General features: G+C 40.9%; 1 protein-coding gene across 3 annotated transcripts in view; it reads left to right on the top strand.

Moving 5' to 3' along the window:
* Positions 1–17099, top strand: part of LOC124170933 (SET domain-containing protein SmydA-8-like) — a 98807-nt gene extending 81708 nt beyond the window's left edge. For all 3 annotated transcript variants that reach the window (XM_046550000.1, XM_046549998.1, XM_046550001.1), the window contains exons 5-6: positions 11737–11921; positions 14938–17099. In XM_046550000.1, coding sequence (XP_046405956.1) covers positions 11737–11921; positions 14938–15024 — 272 coding nt within the window. In that variant the 3' untranslated portion in view covers positions 15025–17099. The remainder of the gene's footprint in view (positions 1–11736; positions 11922–14937) is intronic.
* Positions 17100–17302: the final 203 nt, after the last annotated feature.

The raw sequence follows: 17302 nt of genomic DNA, 5'->3' as shown, positions 1-17302 counted from the left end.
AGGGAAAAGGATAAGGAGCCTTTACCCGGAAATACCCGATGAAACTCACACCAACTGTCCCATTCATTTAACCAGATATTAACACTTCAGGAACTGGCCTATTTTTACACAATATGAGAACCCTTTTAAAACGTGAAAACTGAACCAATGAATGATTTTTGCATCTTAAATCAAAAATAGTGACAAAAAAGACCCAAAAAATTAAACAAGAAATAAAAGTAACACTGTCAAAGGCGGTGAGCAAGCAGCAAAATTTTGAATTGTTTCACCGATTAGAGAGAGGTCATTATTAGTGCTTCCCGTTTTTTTCTTTGTGCACTTAACCGTAGCCAGCGATATCGATGATTTAGTTCGCACGTTCGTAATTAAAGGCTAGTGCTGAAACAGGGGAGGGGTAGTGTTGTAGTGAATGGGCGACAATCTGCTCGTGATCGCACGTCGACAGGCGCGACTACACACAGCGCCTACGCACGAAGGGGCGTCGGGCGCTTCCATTTCATAGCTGAGAAAGAAGAAGGGGCAGTGTAGAGTTGGATTAGAATTTGGAGCCACATTCTCCGAAATTGTCTCATTGATTCAAATAGATCAGCAGTTAGGCATGCAAACCACTACCTCACTGCGTCAAGTTATCGAAATGATCGATGGATTTCACCGTGTAAGCGGCCTATATACTGCTGGTAGTAAAGGAAACTAGAAATAATTTTTTTCGAAGGCAGTTATTTCAAAGGAATCAGTTTTTCACAATACAGTCAAATTAATACAGAGTCGATATCAAGACTCGAGACTTCTTCTGATAACCTAACACTACAGTCAAAATGATATCGCAAAATTCGTGAGAATCACAAAACATTCATCATGTCTAACCAAAAAAAGCCTCAGACTAAGATCGTGGATTCGATACCTGGGCAATGGGCATATATATACCAACATATAGGCATATATACATACATACCGACAAAGCGAATACAAATGCTATGGTATGCTAAGACCATGTTAACCCGAATGGTCTAGCAGGGAAAAAGTACTAAGGGACATCATTTGTAGTCTCTGTTACGTATTTTGACTTTTTTTAATGAACCATGTATTTAAAGGTATTGCATTCCTGATTTATCAAAGAAAGCTGAAAAGACAATATCCTATTTTTCTAAGTTTTATGTCTAATTTTGTAAACCATGCCCAGAGTGTGAGCCAATATCCAAAAATCAATTTAGAGGTTAAAACATGAAAACCAATGAGTATTTAAATAAAGGAGAAGTAAATGGTATCGAAAGCCCCAAAATTTTATCTTGATGTCAGTGCAGATCATATACAAGAGAATAAAACGTTGTAATGGCTGTAAAGACATCTGAAATGTCGAGGATGACCTTTTCCATAAATAAATAAATAAATAAATAAATAAATATATATATATATTAAATCTTGATGAAAGCGCACTAAGCGATAATATAAATATGTGGCCGATCGAGGCGAACGAACAAAAATTGTACTACTAAAACATAGACACACGTAAAAAAAGGGACACTCACAAATAAACGTTCAGACGTTTCAGCGGATTGATCAGCTATCCTCAATGCTGAAGGTGAACTGCTGCAGGCAGGGTAAGTTCCTCCAGTCGCCCTCCTTGGTGAGGTAGTGGGGGTGGAAGAAGGGGAAGGGGAGAGGGGGGGAAAAGGGAGGGTAGGGTTTGTTTTGGCTTTTTAGTGGGCGATGTTTAGCCCGGGCGTTTCAAACGCCTTTTCAACCCAGATGTGGGCCATCTCCCTCGTCCTCACCTCGATGATAGTAGCCCTCTCTGGCAAAACTTCAATGAAGGTTAGGGAAAAACATTGGTCGAAGGTACTGTTGTGTGAGGAAGTGTGAATGGGGATGGGTTCATTAAAGGGGGGAGTTTTGCAGGAGTGCCTGTGGTTATTCATACGGATGGATATGGGTGTGGTACATTCTCCTATGTAGTACGCGGGGCAAAAATTACAAAATAGCCTGTATACAACGTTGAAGGAAGTGCAAGACGGTGTGGAGGAGGATCTATTGATGACAGGTGAAGTGGTGGGGCGTAGCAGGGGGCAGCATTTGCAACGGGGGCGGTTGCATGGAGTCAGGGAGGAAGGTGGGGGCAGAGCGTGCCGTAGGAGGGGGCGGGTGGATTTTAAAATATTACCTAAGTTAGGTGCTCTTCTGTAGGCAATGGAGGGGCAGGATGGAAGAAGAGCAGCCGTGATTTTGTTTTTTCTGATGATAGGGTACAGATCTTTTAATATTTTTTTAATTTTTTGAGAGCCCGGGAAGAATGTGGTGGTGAGATTCAGTTTCCTGGTTTGTTCTTTTTTGGTGCGTGGGGTGTACTGTTCGGAGGGAGAGAGTATTTTCTTTTTAAGCAGGGGTTCTGGATACTTTCGTTTGAGGAGAGCATGATGGAGGTTCTGTGTGGCTCTTTGAAGAGATGGTGAATTGTTGCAGAGGCGATGGGCACGGACTGATAGGGAGTAGGGGATTGCGTGTTTGGTGTGAGGTGGATGGCAACTGGTGTAGTGCAAGTATTGTTCATGGTTGGTGGGTTTTTTGTGGATGGAGGTGCTGAAGGTATTGTTTTCAAGGCGGATGTTTATGTCAAGGAAGGTAAGGGAGGAAGCAGAAATTGATGAAGTGAAAGAAACGGATGAGGTGGAGTTGAGGGATGCAATGAAAGTGTCTAGCGAGTCACGCCCATGGGTCCATAGTAAAAAAATATCTATAGTAATAATTATAATAATTTTGGAATCATCTGGGATCACCAGCCCGTCGGGAAACCTGTTTGGCGCCTTATGACCGAAATGGGCTTCGATCGGCGTGAGATTAGTAGATTCATGGACCACTTCGTTAAACCATCTGTTTATGAAAGGAACAAGTTCAACCCAAGTCCTGTGATTTTCACTACAGTACACCCTAAAAACTCGAGACAACTCTTTCATGACTCTCTCACTTGGATTGGACTGGGGATGGCGTATGGATGAATATATGACTTTTATACCCAGCCCTGTTAATTCATTCCTCCATCTATCGCTAGTTAACATAGTCCCGTGGTCCGATAAAATCGCAATGGGTGTTCCCGCTAATGGGAAAAATTTATTTTTTAAGCAGGTTAAACAATCTTTTGCCTTCGTCCTGTTCAGAGGATACACTTGGACAAATTTTGAGAACACGTCCACGCAAACGAATATAAAACGATTGCCCCCCTTTTCTTTAGGAAGCGGACCATAGATATCCACAGCTATGAGTTCATTTGGTCTGGTGGGAATAATGTTGGCCATAGGGCCTTGAAAATTTTTTGACTTAAATTTTGTTCTTTGGCAGATATCACATTTCGATACAAGTTTTCTGATTTCTCTCTCCATGTTAGGCCAATAATACCTAGTTTTTAAAGCCGCCGTGGTTTTTGTACCACCGAAATGTGCATACATTTGGTGGGCAAAGACTATAACATTCTCCCTGATACCTCGTGGTAACCAAATCCGATATCGTATTTGATCATCGGGCGATTTGAGTTTTTTAAACAGTATTCCCTGACGTAAGGTTGCGGATTCCGCTAGCTTTCTTATACGTCTGCTCCGTGCGTCGTCCGTTAAAGCGCTTCCACGAAGACACTCTATTATGGGACGCAAATTTTGATCCTCAAATTGGAGGCGTGAAATGTCTCTGCATTCACCTTCGGGAAAAGGTGCTATGTGAAGGTCGATTTCGGCAATCAGGTATTGCCCCGGAAGGCATTCAGTCCTCGGCAATAGATTCGACGAGTACCTGCTGAGCCAATCGGCCACTACATTATTCTTACCCGGACAATATTCTACCGTAAAAACAAATTCTTGAATCAGAAGAGCCCACCGGGTCAAACGGCTGTTATTAAAGTGACACTTGTTTAAAAAAGAAAGGGCCTTGTGATCCGTGAGAATAATAAATTCCCTTCCTAACAAGAAGACTCGGAATTTCGTTAAGGTCCAGACAATTGCAAGGGCTTCTTTCTCGGTGGTTGAATAAGCTAATTCCGGACCTTTTAAAGAACGACTTGCAAACGAAACGACCTGATCATCACCGCTATCTCCTTTCTGAAATATGACAGCTCCGATACCTACATCGCTACTGTCCGTTTGAACGTAAATTTTCTTAGAGAAATCCGGAAAGATTAGCATAACTGTTTCCAAGAAACATTCTTTTACCCTATTAAAAGCTTCGTCATGAACCTTCTCCCATTTCCAAGGATTGTTCTTTTTCAATAACCTTAATAAAGGAATGGTCAAAGAGGCATACCTCTGTGCAAATTTGGCATAAAAATTACAGAGACCTAGAAATCCTCTCAGTTGTTTTAAATTAACAGGGGGTGGAGCGGATTTAATGGCCATTATCTTTTCGGGGTCTGGTTTGACACCCTTTTCGGACAGGACATGTCCTAAGAATTTAATTTGCTTTTGAAAAAACTGTGATTTATTCAAATTTAGGGAAATATTGGCTTTTAAGAGCTTATCAAAAAGCATAGCTAATTGCTTTAAATGATCGTCTACATTGGATGTCGTGACTAGTATGTCATCGACATACACGGTCAAACAATGATTATTTTCATGGCATAAAACATCATGCAAACACCGTATTAGAGCAGAACTACTTGTCTTTAGTCCGAATGGGACGCGTTGAAAAACATAACTACACGAATTAAACAAAAAACCGGTATATTTCTGATCCTCTGGGTGTAGCATGATTTGCCAATACGACGCGGTGAAGTCGAGGCTGGAGAAATGCTTAGTTCCATGAAAACTCAGCAAAACTTCGTCCATGCGCGGCGGAATATCGTTTTCTGGAACGGTTACGCTGTTTAGTCGCCTAGCGTCCAAACATAATCGCACCGTACCGTCCTTTTTTTTTACTACCAAAAGTGGGTTGATATAGGCCGTTTTTGCTTTGCTAATTATCCCTTGGGCAAGCATCTCATCAATTTTTTTTTTTGAACGGCTGGTCTGTAAGCTAAAGGAACGGGATATGACCGCTGCACAAATGGCCGATCATCCTTAAGTTTAATCCGATGGATGACTCCCGTGATCGGGTTCGGGATAGAGGAAAATAACGCCTTATATTTCATTAAGAGACCCCGCAAAGCGTCCTTTTCTTCATCATGTAAATGCTTTACATTTTCTATCGCCAATTCTATCTCCGCCTCCCCTACCCTTTCCTCTAAGGCTAAAACAGTAGGAATCTCCCGGGTCCCACGAGCGTTTATCGGGATACTAACAAGTGCCGTTTCCGAACTCCTTAGCAAGATATGCTTTTTCTCTAAATCAATGATGACCTTGTTATACATAAGAAAATCTATTCCCAGTATTAATGGTTTAACTAGATTCTTTACAACCAGGCAAATTACCTCGAACTCAATGCATTCTATAGTGATCGTAAGTAAGACCTGACGAGTGATGGGAGGAGACTTCCGACTATCAGCACATATGATACAAGATCGGTTCAGAGGAAAGCAAGGTATCATAGTTTTGATATCTAATTCTTTGAAATATTCCTCCGAGATTGCGGAAATTTCGCTGCCCGTGTCTAACAGCGCTTTACTCTGAACGCCGTTCGCGGAACAATTCACGATCGGACAGCAACGCCTCTCGGCATAAATACTTCCTTTCCTTTCGTCCCCTGCGCCTTCTACCTCAATTTCGTAAGTCGCGATGATCTGACATAAAACCTCCGCTTTTTCCGCGTCGGCTGGACACCGGAGGGAGTCTAGACCAGCCGGCGCGAGTTTAAACCTTCCTCCTGGTTTAATGGGGACCCACTACGAGGCGGTTGAAAGGAGGATTGTTTTTCTGATGGCAAGTTGCCTCGCCCGCGTCCCCCTTTGAATGTGACTGAGTTCACTCGGTACTCGTGATCAGCTGTCGACGGCCTCGTGTTACTCGACCCGTGCTGCGAACCTTGGGGATTAGCATTACCCACTGGTGGCGCGCTTGACTGATACGTTTGATCATATAACCCAAGCAGCATTATTAACCGATCGACCGTCAGCTGTTCTACAGATTTTAGCATATTTTGCACATTTATGGGAAATTGTCGGATTAATGAATAAATAATTTCCCCTTCAGACATAGGTGGAGAACACAATCTCGCTAACGCTACTTTCTCTGTCGCGAATTGTTTCATCGTGTTCATCTTCGTTCTTACATACTTGCCTGTGATTACTTGCATACGAAAATTGTATTGAGTATCGGCATCCCAGAAATTCGACAAAAACTTTTCTTTACATTCCGCAAGTGTGGCCGGAAGCGGAAATAAGGACTTCCCCCACGTTTTGGCATCTCCTTCTAACATTTGAAAGAAAAATTGCGGTTGTAATGCGTGCGGAATATTTACCACCGAGAAGTAATCATGAACTTCCTTTATGAAGGCAATGGGATGTTCGTGACTGAGGGCAGAGAAGCTTGGCTTTGTGAAAGACTGGGCAGGCACAGAAACTACCTGCGAGGTTATGCCCTTTTCTTTAAGAGTGACAATTTTATTTTCAAGCGATTTAATTTTTTCGTCGCGTGCTTTGAAACTATCCTGCTCGCTTTTCTGTGTCGCTACCACTTCCTCAACGTTCTTTTCCAACACCTCGGTACGAACCTTCACATACCCTACTTCGGAAATTACCACCTCTCGACATTGTTCGCGCACCTTCCTGGCGGCTTCATCTATTTTCATTTCACAAAGAGTTTCTACCTCACCTATATTTCTATTCATTTGAGACACCTCCTGAGAGAGAGTCTCCTTCCAAGTTTGAATCTCGACTTGTATTCTCTCATTATTGAGTTTAAACTCTTCGCGTAACGCAGCATTGTCAGCCTTTAGCTCATCATGCATCGACTTAGTTTTAAGTTCGATGCCGGTAATTTTACTTGTTAAATCATTATGCATCGACTCAGTTTTACTTGTTAAATCATCATGCATCGACTCGTTTTTCAGTTGGCTGGCGTTAATTTTACTTGTTAAATCGTGGATCAAGGACACGAGGGTCTTAAGAGTGCCATCCCTCGAATCTTCCGGTAATAACTCCCCCATATGGTCACTAATACGGGCGGTCGATGATGCTACCTCACGCTCGTTTGGGGTACGCAACACCATGCCTGCTAAACCAGTTGTTATGCAATTGGTTTCCGACCGACCGCTGCCCGCATCAGACTCGTCATCTTCGCTTTCCTTCTCCCGATACTTTGAAAATGCCGATTCTTTATTCCCAAGTTCTGCCATAGTGGCATGCGAAAAATAACCTCGATAAAACAAAATATCCCTTAAAAATACAAAACAATGCCAACCTTGTGAAGGTGTTCCTTGCCAGGGTTAAGACGCTTTTTATTTATTTTGCGTACTATACGCATTACCAATCGTGCCGCGAGTTGGGCGCCATTTATATGTGGCGGAACATGAAAACGCCACCTATTTTACTGGGTGGGGAGGGCATCAATGGTCCCGAGTACGGAATGATCGAACGATTATTAAGTACTTTGAAACATAAAAAAAATATATTTTCCACTTCAGACATAGCATACACACACACTTATTGAAATTAAATACCCTGATGAGAATGAGGTGAACGAATAGTGCACAAGATGATATGGTTGAATTGCCCCCCTCCAAAAGAAATACAAAAAAAGCAACAATTTGTGATTGGTAGAATTCGTGGGCCGAGTTTACAATTTGCCCAAATTAAGTTTTTAGGCTGCTCTAGTGGTAACACTGAATCAGATTTCTGACAAGGAGTCAACAGTTTGATGAATACATACGGCGCACCGGGATAGAGAGAAAAAACCCAAATATTTTGGATACACAGTTTGGGGATTAAATCGGGTCTGGGCGAACGAGCACGGGGACGGGTCGCTGACTGCGACGTTCTTACGGTTTCTCGCAGCCTTGAGCAGTAGGAGCCGTCGATGATGCGACACGTTGGACCCCAAATGTCCGTGGGATCGGGGGCTGTCTTCCTCCCGACCTCTGGGCGTTGGTCCTGCCTGTCGCTCGTCTGCAATCTTGCTCTCCGCTGCTGGCTACCTCCGTAGACAATCTCGTCCCGCTAACTGCACTCTTTGGGTACACCCAGAAAAATGACGACCAATCTGGCACGTCATCCATCCCTTTCTGCGTCGATCAGGATAGCGTTTCTCGCCCGTCGACCAAACTAGCCTTTCTCGCCCGGAGGCTCTCTCCGTCCGCCGCTTTATAGTGATATTGGAGGGGGATGATACACAGGGGATGGGTTTTTTTGGGACAAGAGGGGTTACACTTGGGCCTCACTGTTGGGTGGGGCAACCACCGGTCCGAGCTGACCAAACACTGAACATTTGTGAGTCACTTTTACCTCATGCCCGGGGCATGACACACACACTCACGCACACACTCAGACATACCCACGCTCATCCACACATATGTGATCATCCCCTACTCGAGTCATTACATAACGAGAGAAAATACGTGACATATGGTCGGTATGTCACAATATATATATATATATATATGACGAAGAAGCCGGAAGGGCTTCGATAGCTTCAAGTTTATTTATCCAATGTGAGTGTTTCTTTTTTGTGTCTCTGTGTGTACTGACATTAACTTAAATTATTTATATATATATATATATATATATATATACAAATAAATTCACAGGTAAGGAAAGAAAGGGATAGGAACAGGTAATAGAAAAAGGACGAGGACAACGGTGCTGTGGTAGATGGAAAAAAGCGAGAAATCAGAGGGTAAAAATGCGGCCTGACTGGGACTCGAACCCAGAACCTTTCCTGCTATCGTGTGAGTGTGTACCTTTCCTTTCATCCTTGTGTCCTCGTCCATTCCTTCTGTTGGTGAGTGGTGAGCTGCCCCAGTGCCATCTATTGGTTACTCTTGTGGGCCAAAGCAAAGGGAGTTTACTGTGTATAAACCCCCGCCGAAATCATGGTAAATCTAAGCGTCCTGGTAGCGCAACTGGTAGAGCACCTTGCCGGCAACCAGGAGGTTCTGGGTTCGAGTCCCAGTCAGGTCGCATTTTTACCCTCTGATTTCTGGCTTTTTTCCATCTACCACAGCACCGTTGTCCTCGTCCTTTTTCTATTACCTGTTCCTATCCCTTTCTTTCCTTACCTGTGAATTTATTTGTATGTTTGCCCTTAAGGCGTCATGTGAATGAATGAAGTAGTATGTATATATATATATATATATATATATATATATATATATATAAATGCCATGATAGGCCACAAAAACACAGACACAAATAAAAGAGGACTCACACGTTAGTTTCTTTCAAATTTTCGACCTCTTAGGGTCTTCGTCGGGAGGGAGGCAAGAAGAGACTGAGGAGAAGGACAGAGGATGCCTAAAGGCTGAGGAGATTAGGATAAGATAGGGGAAGGGAGAGGATGGGGAATGGGGGGTGGGAAAGAGGAGAAGGCTATGGAGATCAGTGGGCCCTGTTAAGGCCAGGCGGGTTGAATGCTTGGTGTAGCCAAATGGAAGACAATTCAAGAGTTTTTAATTCTAGCGGTGAGGCGGAGGGTGGGAGAGAGGCAAGTATTCCTATGTGAAAGCAGTCATCAAATTCTAAATTATGGGAAAAGGCGTGGGTAGGGACAGGAAGCGAAGCAGATTGGGAAGTGGGTTTGCAAGAAGCTCGATGGTTGTTAATCCGTAGGTTGAGTGAGGTGGTGGTTAAACCAATGTAGAAGGCGGGGCAGGAATTACATAAAAGGATATAAATTACATTACTGGTTGTACAGGTGGGGGATGGAGTGGAAGGAAGCGGAAAAGTGAGAAATTTGTTAGGAAGTGACTGGGTAATGAGGATAGCACACGTTTTGCACCGGGGTCGTTGGCAAGGGATAGGTAAAGAGCTAGTACGGGTGGTGAACCTTGAGAGTGGTTTAGTCGTTTTGAGAATGGAAGATAGATTTGGCGGCCGACGGAAGGATAAGGATGGACAGCTAGAGAAGATTTTTCCAGTAGTGACATTGTTAGAAAGAATCGGAAAAAGGCTTTTGATGATTCTGTTTAAAGCCTGCACACCCGGGAAGTAAGTGGTGGAGAGGGAGAGATGTGTGGTTTGTTTCTTGGTATGAATTTTGGGTTTGTAAGTATTGTGTAGGATTTTCTTACGCAGAAGGTTCTCAGGATATCCTCTACGAAGAAGGGAGTGGTGAAGATTATTAAGAAAAATGTCCAAGGATTCGGGATTATTGCAAATTCTGTGGCCTCTTACTGAGTCTGCCGCCTGGCCTTAACAGGGCCCACTGATCTCCATGGCCTTCTCCTCTTTCCCACCCCCCATTCCCCATCCTCTCCCTTCCCCTATCTTATCCTAATCTCCTCAGCCTTTAGGCATCCTCTGTCCTTCTCCTCAGTCTCTTCTTGCCTCCCTCCCGACGAAGACCCTAAGAGGTCGAAAATTTGAAAGAAACTAACGTGTGAGTCCTCTTTTATTTGTGTCTGTGTTTTTGTGGCCTATCATGGCATTTATTTATATTCATATCACCTGTGGTGTCTTTCATAAGTAACATATATATATATATATATATATATGTACGTATAGTAATGAGGTAATTTCATTACCCAAGGATTTAAGACGTCATTTAGAGAAATCCTGGATGGGAATAAATTTGTGAGGTTGAATACATTTTATTGTGGACCAATATTGTGTACCAAAAACCCGTAGTATATTTCTAGTCGACAACTGTGGTGGTGGGGTTTGCTTTCGATTGCCAATCTTGGGATTAGAGTTTTGATGCCCTCGTTGGTGAGAATTTCATCGCCCAAGTATATCAAGTTCTCTAGCCCAGGAATGCCTGAAAAACAGAGAATCGTATGAAATGCAACATATTATCTATTTTAAGTACCTCTTGTGAAATTTTCAGTACCGACTTAGACTGCTTATTTCTTCATTTTTAATGCACAGCACGAAAAACGTGGCTTTGCTCGCGCTTGGGTGCAAATTTATATGTTCCAAGGTTGAAGTTCGCCATGAAAAAATGTTTGACTTAAAAGGGTGGTCACAAAAGTGGGTCTCAGATTTCAATCAAACTTTGTAGTGTTCGATTCCATCGGGAGCTATCCACGAATCGCAAACCCAGCTAAATGGCGTTCATTAACCAATTGTTTCAATAAAAAAACCCGAAACGTGAAAAAACATTTACAGGCCTAATATATACCCTTAGAAAAAATCCTTCCTAAAGAATGAAACGTAGTCCGGTGGTTACGGTGTACGACTCGTGACTGGATATCCCAGTATCGATTATCGGTGTCGACAATTTTTTTCATAATTTGTTTTTCCTTTTTATCTTATAGAAGCCTGCTATTCATCATTATTTCCATGATTTTCCCTGAAATTTTTTTTCTGCTTGGAAATCTTTTTCTGCAATGCGGCAGCGTCTGCTGTTTTTCCATTTTTTCCAAACAGAAGCCTACTTTCAATAATTTAATTTTCGTGTCGCAAAACGAAGCGTGTTCGAATATTCTACATTTTAATTATTTGACTATAAAAATATAATACTCAAGGAAGCGCAAATATATTTCACTGGGACCATATGGGCATAAAGTAGGCCTGGTTAGAATCCGGATCTTCCGATTGCCGGTTCCGTTCTAAAAGAAAAATTTTAAGTATAATCATTTCTCTTGCGTGATTGATTAAATCGAATATGAGTGCCGATAGCCTATGATTATTTGTGTATAAATACTGTATGATTGTAAATTTTCCATCCACAGCACTCAGCAATGAAAAGATTAAGAGAAAGGAGGAGCTATGTCACCAATTACTAGAAGCGGCCAATATTTTGGAACCTGGACTCACAAGGCTACGGGCAGATTTGCTCATTGATCTGCACGAAACAGCACAAGAAATATCAAGAAGAAATATTTCTTCCACAAGAAAATCAAAAAAATCCTCAAAGGTTTGTTTTTCATAAATATAAAATTGATATTTGGATCATTATATGTTTATGAAGTTCTGTAAGAAAGGGATTGGGTTGAACTTTCTACATTGATATCTAGGACCAAGGAGTAAGTGCTTATTAATACTTTCAGTTAGCAGCTGGAGCTTCTAGATTTGTGAGGATTTGGGAAGGAATAGAATGAAAGGAATCCAACTAAATTGAACTCCAAAATTTGAAGGAATCATCGTCGCATTGAAAATTCATACCACACATTGCCTTTCCTCCCCACCATTCACATCGTTGTGTCTTCTTCTGATGCTTTTGGTGGTATTTTTCAAATGTGCATTGATCGGAAATTGAAAGGAAGGAAACATTCTGAAGATGAAGCCCAGGAATAGTTTTAGGGAAAGTTCGAAAAAGGAGAAAATGAAGCAATGACCACAGCGAAACAGAGTTTTACGAACTATACTTTGCCTGGACTCATGTGAGGAGAATAAGCTGCCTACTTTACGAGGTGATTCTGGAAGGCATTTCGATTAACTAATAACACCCGAAAATAATATCTGTCAAAGTTTAGAAAAGTAGTTACGCTGTTAGTTTAAGCAATTGACGGACAAAATAGTCTAAAGGCTGTTAGTTTCAGCAATTAACAGACGAAATGACCTAAAGGCGCTAGGGAAAGGGGTTAGCATTGTATGAGTTCTTGAAAAAATCTTGACTAATTTTTGCTCTTCGGATTCAATATTAACCTGAAGAATTCATCAACAAATATTTTTACCACCACTCTGTTGCATCTAGTCTTGGGGTGCAACCCATGTTAACTTTAAACAATGTTTTGTTTTAATTGATCAAAAATTGATCAAAAATTTCATAATCATAAGTCAAAAATCGTAAGATTGGTTTGACGCAGCAGACCATTCATCCCTCCTATCCCCTTTTTCCTTATTCCTACCTTTTCATAGTGACGTATTCCTTCCCTTCCACATCCTTTATAATCTGTCCTATTTGACTTATTCGGGGCCGTCCCTTGCCCTTCTTCATTTCCACCTGCCCTTCTACAATTGTGTTCATCAGGCCGTCATGTCTCAGAATGTGGCCAACTAAGTAGTCCTGCTTCTTCTGCTTAGGGGTTTTAGAAGACTCCTCTTTTCTCCCACTCTACTTAGCACTTCCTCCTTACTTACACGGCTGATCGATTTTATCTTCATGATTCTGCGGTAGCAACACATTTCCGGCTGCTGCTTCCACTCCTGACTTCTCTGCTGCTATCAACGTCCAAGCCTCGCTTCCGTAGGGAAACATACTCCATAAGTAGCATCTGATAAATTGTTTCCTTACTTCTTTGCTTGTATTCTCAGATGTAAGGATATTCTTCTTTTTGTACAAAACACTCTTGGCCTGCGCTATTCTACTGACTATTTCTTCCTTGCTTCGTCCACGGTTGGTAATTCGGCTTCCGAGGTAAGAAAACTGTTTCACCTCTTCGAGCCTATGCTTCCCTGGGTTAATGTTTGTCCTACCCTTCTCGTTTTTTGCTGTACACTAATAGCTTAGCCTTCCTTTTGTTGTTTTTCAGCTGATATCTGGCCATTGTCTATTCTATGTTTGTCAAAATCTTCTTCAAATCATTTTCTATCTCGGCTATGACTGCTATGTCGTCAGAAAATTGCCGCATACAAATTTTTTATCCGTGGATATTGACACTGAAAGCGTTTTTCTTGATTTCATCGATGGCTTTCTCGTAGTAAACATTAAAATTTACGGGGACAGTGTACATTTTTACCTAAATTCTTTTCCTATTTCTTCTTCTGCACAGTTGGGCCCACAGTTTAACACTAACATTAGGTTTTAATACAAACTGTGCGCAATTCTTAGAGCATTGTAGAGCATTACAATTTCTTTCGGTATTCCAAGAGTTGTATTACTCTACTCGTTATCAAGTGCCTTCTCTAAATCGACAAATACTATTAAAGTCGGTTTGTATTGATCCATTCTCTCTATGGGTAGCGTAAGAGCCGAAATTGCTTCTGTTGTGCCCTTGCTTCTCCTAAATCCGAATTGGTCCTCATCCAGGAATTCTTCTGCTCTTCGTTCTATTCTCTTGTAAATGATTCCTCTCAGAATCTTCGACGTATGTGTCGTCACGCTATTGGTTCTAAAATCTTCACACTTCTCTGCTATCTTCTTTTTGGGTATACTAGTGATGATGATTTTGTCGAAGTCACTAGGCATATCTCCTTTTGAGTAAATATCGCCGATAGTTTGATGTAACTTGAATTACATTGCATTGCATTTTTGATGAGCTCTGATTTAGTATCATCTATTCCTGGGGCGTTATTCTTCCGCAGGTCTCTTCCTATAGCGTCAAATTCCGATCTTAAGATGTTCGCTCCCATGTCATCCTTTTCTACTTCGCTGTCCTCTTCGATCATTCGACCATGAGCTGAGTCTCTCCGTTTTATAACTCGTGGTATTCTCTCCATCTCTCGCCTTTATCTTCGTTTTCAATCAAAAAAATTCCATACTTGTCCCTTACGGTTTTGTATCACGTTATCGGGTCCTTGAAATGGTTCCTCACTATTCCATAGGCCGCTTACTCTTTCACTTGTTCGAGGTTATTTTGCACATCCTCGCAATTGTTCATAATCCACGCTTCTGTATCTTTCCTCGTTTTGCGACAAATCTCGTTCCTTATTCTCCTGTAGCAGTCCTGTCCTTCCTCAGTATTCATATGCTTTCTCCGTTCTTCAATGAGGTCTCCGACTTCACTAGTGATCCATGGCTTTTTCTTAACAAATTATCTTCTCCCTAGAACTTCCCAGCGGTCTCCTGAAGCCCTTTTTCGATATTTTTCTAGCTACGCTCCACTGATTTCTCACGATAAAAACACTGTTTAACGACTGCCCTATTTCTTAAGATTGGTTGTTTTAAAGACTTGTTTTTTCTTGTTGTAAAACATTTTCACCTGATATCAATGAAGTTTCTAATATCATATTCTTCAACCTTATTTCTACTCTTCTTTTTATTCCACCAGGTTGAGGAAGAAGATGCTGAAAAATTGCTGAAAGACGCTTTGAAGGTGCTAGCTACGGAGAAGCAAGGGGGAAGTATCCCAGTGTAGGATATTGGAAAGACGAAAAACTCAGTGTATAAATATTCATTGGAAAGTAAATATGAGGCATATTTCATTTAACTAAGTGAATAAGATGGTCAACGTCAAATGGGATGTCAAATGATTAATACCATGCACAACCTGGTGTGAAATCATTTTTACAGTGTGACAGTCAGCCTTTTTAAAGACACATAATGATTCTGTTTTCTACCTGTCGGTTAATGATTACGTGTTTTATTTGTCTGGCAGGCATAAGTAAAACAAAAAATTACCATCAAATATCATAATGGACTTCATTTGTAGGAATTGTTTTAAACGTTTATTATCCTTTCATAATGTTTAAAATAACTTCGCCTTCGTCACTTTGTGCCATGCCTATGTGCACAAGAGACCGCCATTTGAGAATATCCAACTTAGCAAAAAAATATTTTACAGCTGGTCGTAACTCCTTGCTACGGGCAAAGAAGGTATTATATGTACCAACACAATTTCGCCCTCAGTTCACAAACGCATTCTTCTGCTAGCTTCTCCAATTCATACGTACAATTAGGATATTTTCTTTCCTATCTGACACTGATACGAAAAACAGGAAAAGACGAAAAATTTTATTTGTTTGTAATGTCTATAGTACTAGTAGGAGGGAAATTTGAACAGCATTGCCACCTCTCGAAATATTGTAATAGCTACATCATTAACTATGTATCAGCAATGTATGCGGTATATGTGCAATGTTTAATGCCACAGATAGAAAATAAATACACCTCTAGATCTTCAATTTATTTTCTCTCAAAATTGACCGATCCATCGAAGTATATTTCCATGCAATTAACGTAGTCGCCTTAAAATGAGAGTTAACGAGCGTAAATTATGTCAGAAGAACCGCCTCAATGCCACTGTAAATAAAACCACACAAAAGTCTCTACAGCAAAATTCAGTTTGATTTGGTGACACTAGAACACTGGTTCGTTCCCGTGCAAGACTGAAGAAAACACGTAACGAGACACCTTTCAACTCAGTGAGGGAGTTGGCATAGTGGCAAAGCAGCGGATTTTCATTGCAGTTATATGAATGCGATGGTTCGACCCCCATGCATTGCGGCAAAGCCTACCCTTGCGAGCAATTCTTTCACCCACCTCTTCCTTGTTTCGCTACTTACTCCTCTCAATTTATGATGAAACGAGGCCTCTTTTTTACCCTTCCATTTTCTTTTCTGCTTTTCTCCCCTGCCTTGGCCTTCCCATTTATTTGGCTCTTTCCTCATTGCCGTTACTCCATAGTTATGACTAAAGTCCTCCATCCGTCGAATGGGTTTTCCCGTATCTCGTAAGTTGAATGATTCTCAGTCTCTCCACTGTGCGTCTGTTTCCAACCCCTTCCTCAAACCTGTCGAACGGCACTCCATCCCATCCTGACCCCATAGGAATTAGTTGAAGTAGACTTTCTAGACCAAATTTCGCCCAATGATGACGCATTATTATTTATTTTACTATCCTCAAAGATATAAATGCCGTATTCTTAGGTATTACAGCTTATTGTATCATGATGGCTCCGTGACCCAAAATGCGTTGTACGAATTAAATTGTTGCCGAAAAGTGCAAATTCATACATTAAGAAATACATTGGATAAAAATATCTATAGGTAGCCCATGATGTAATCTCACTTATAAAAACTAAACACAACATTTTATGAGGGTTCATGGAATAATACAAGTATTATGTCCCCTCATATTCAGTTGAATTCGCCATTATTTCATTATAAAAAATAGAAATCACTTAATGGGATTTCTCGTAAAAGACCGAAATTTTAGTACCTAATGCAACGTTTCATTTGCAAACTAAACACTAAATATTATGATTACGCAGTAAATGCTACAAGAATTATGTCCCCTCATATCCAATTGAAATTCTAAAATTTACCAGTTAAAAATCACACTTTACTTAACAGAGTGTCTTGTAAGAATGCAAAATAATAACGGATCATGTATTTTTTACTTGCAAACTGGAAAATAAATTTCATGATATGCGCAAATAATGATAGAGGAATTATTTCCCCGCATATACTTCGAAATAGGGAAGTATTTAATTTTGCCCATTAAAAATCCATCCTAACTTTAAAAAGTTCCTTATTAGAATGCGAAATTTTAAGTGAAGATGTTACTTTTCATTTGTTAATTTATTTAGTATTTAGGTTGATATATAAGGTTTCATCTTCAGATTAACTTTTGCATTTGTACGAGGAATATTTTAGTTAAAGAATGATTTGTAATGTGTAAATTTAACATATTGG

The sequence above is a fragment of the Ischnura elegans genome, chromosome X, assembly GCF_921293095.1.
Source record: "Ischnura elegans chromosome X, ioIscEleg1.1, whole genome shotgun sequence".
Lineage (NCBI taxonomy): Eukaryota > Metazoa > Arthropoda > Insecta > Odonata > Coenagrionidae > Ischnura > Ischnura elegans.
The sequence above is the reverse complement of the archived record's forward strand: the minus strand, read 5'-3'. Positions and strand labels throughout refer to the sequence as shown.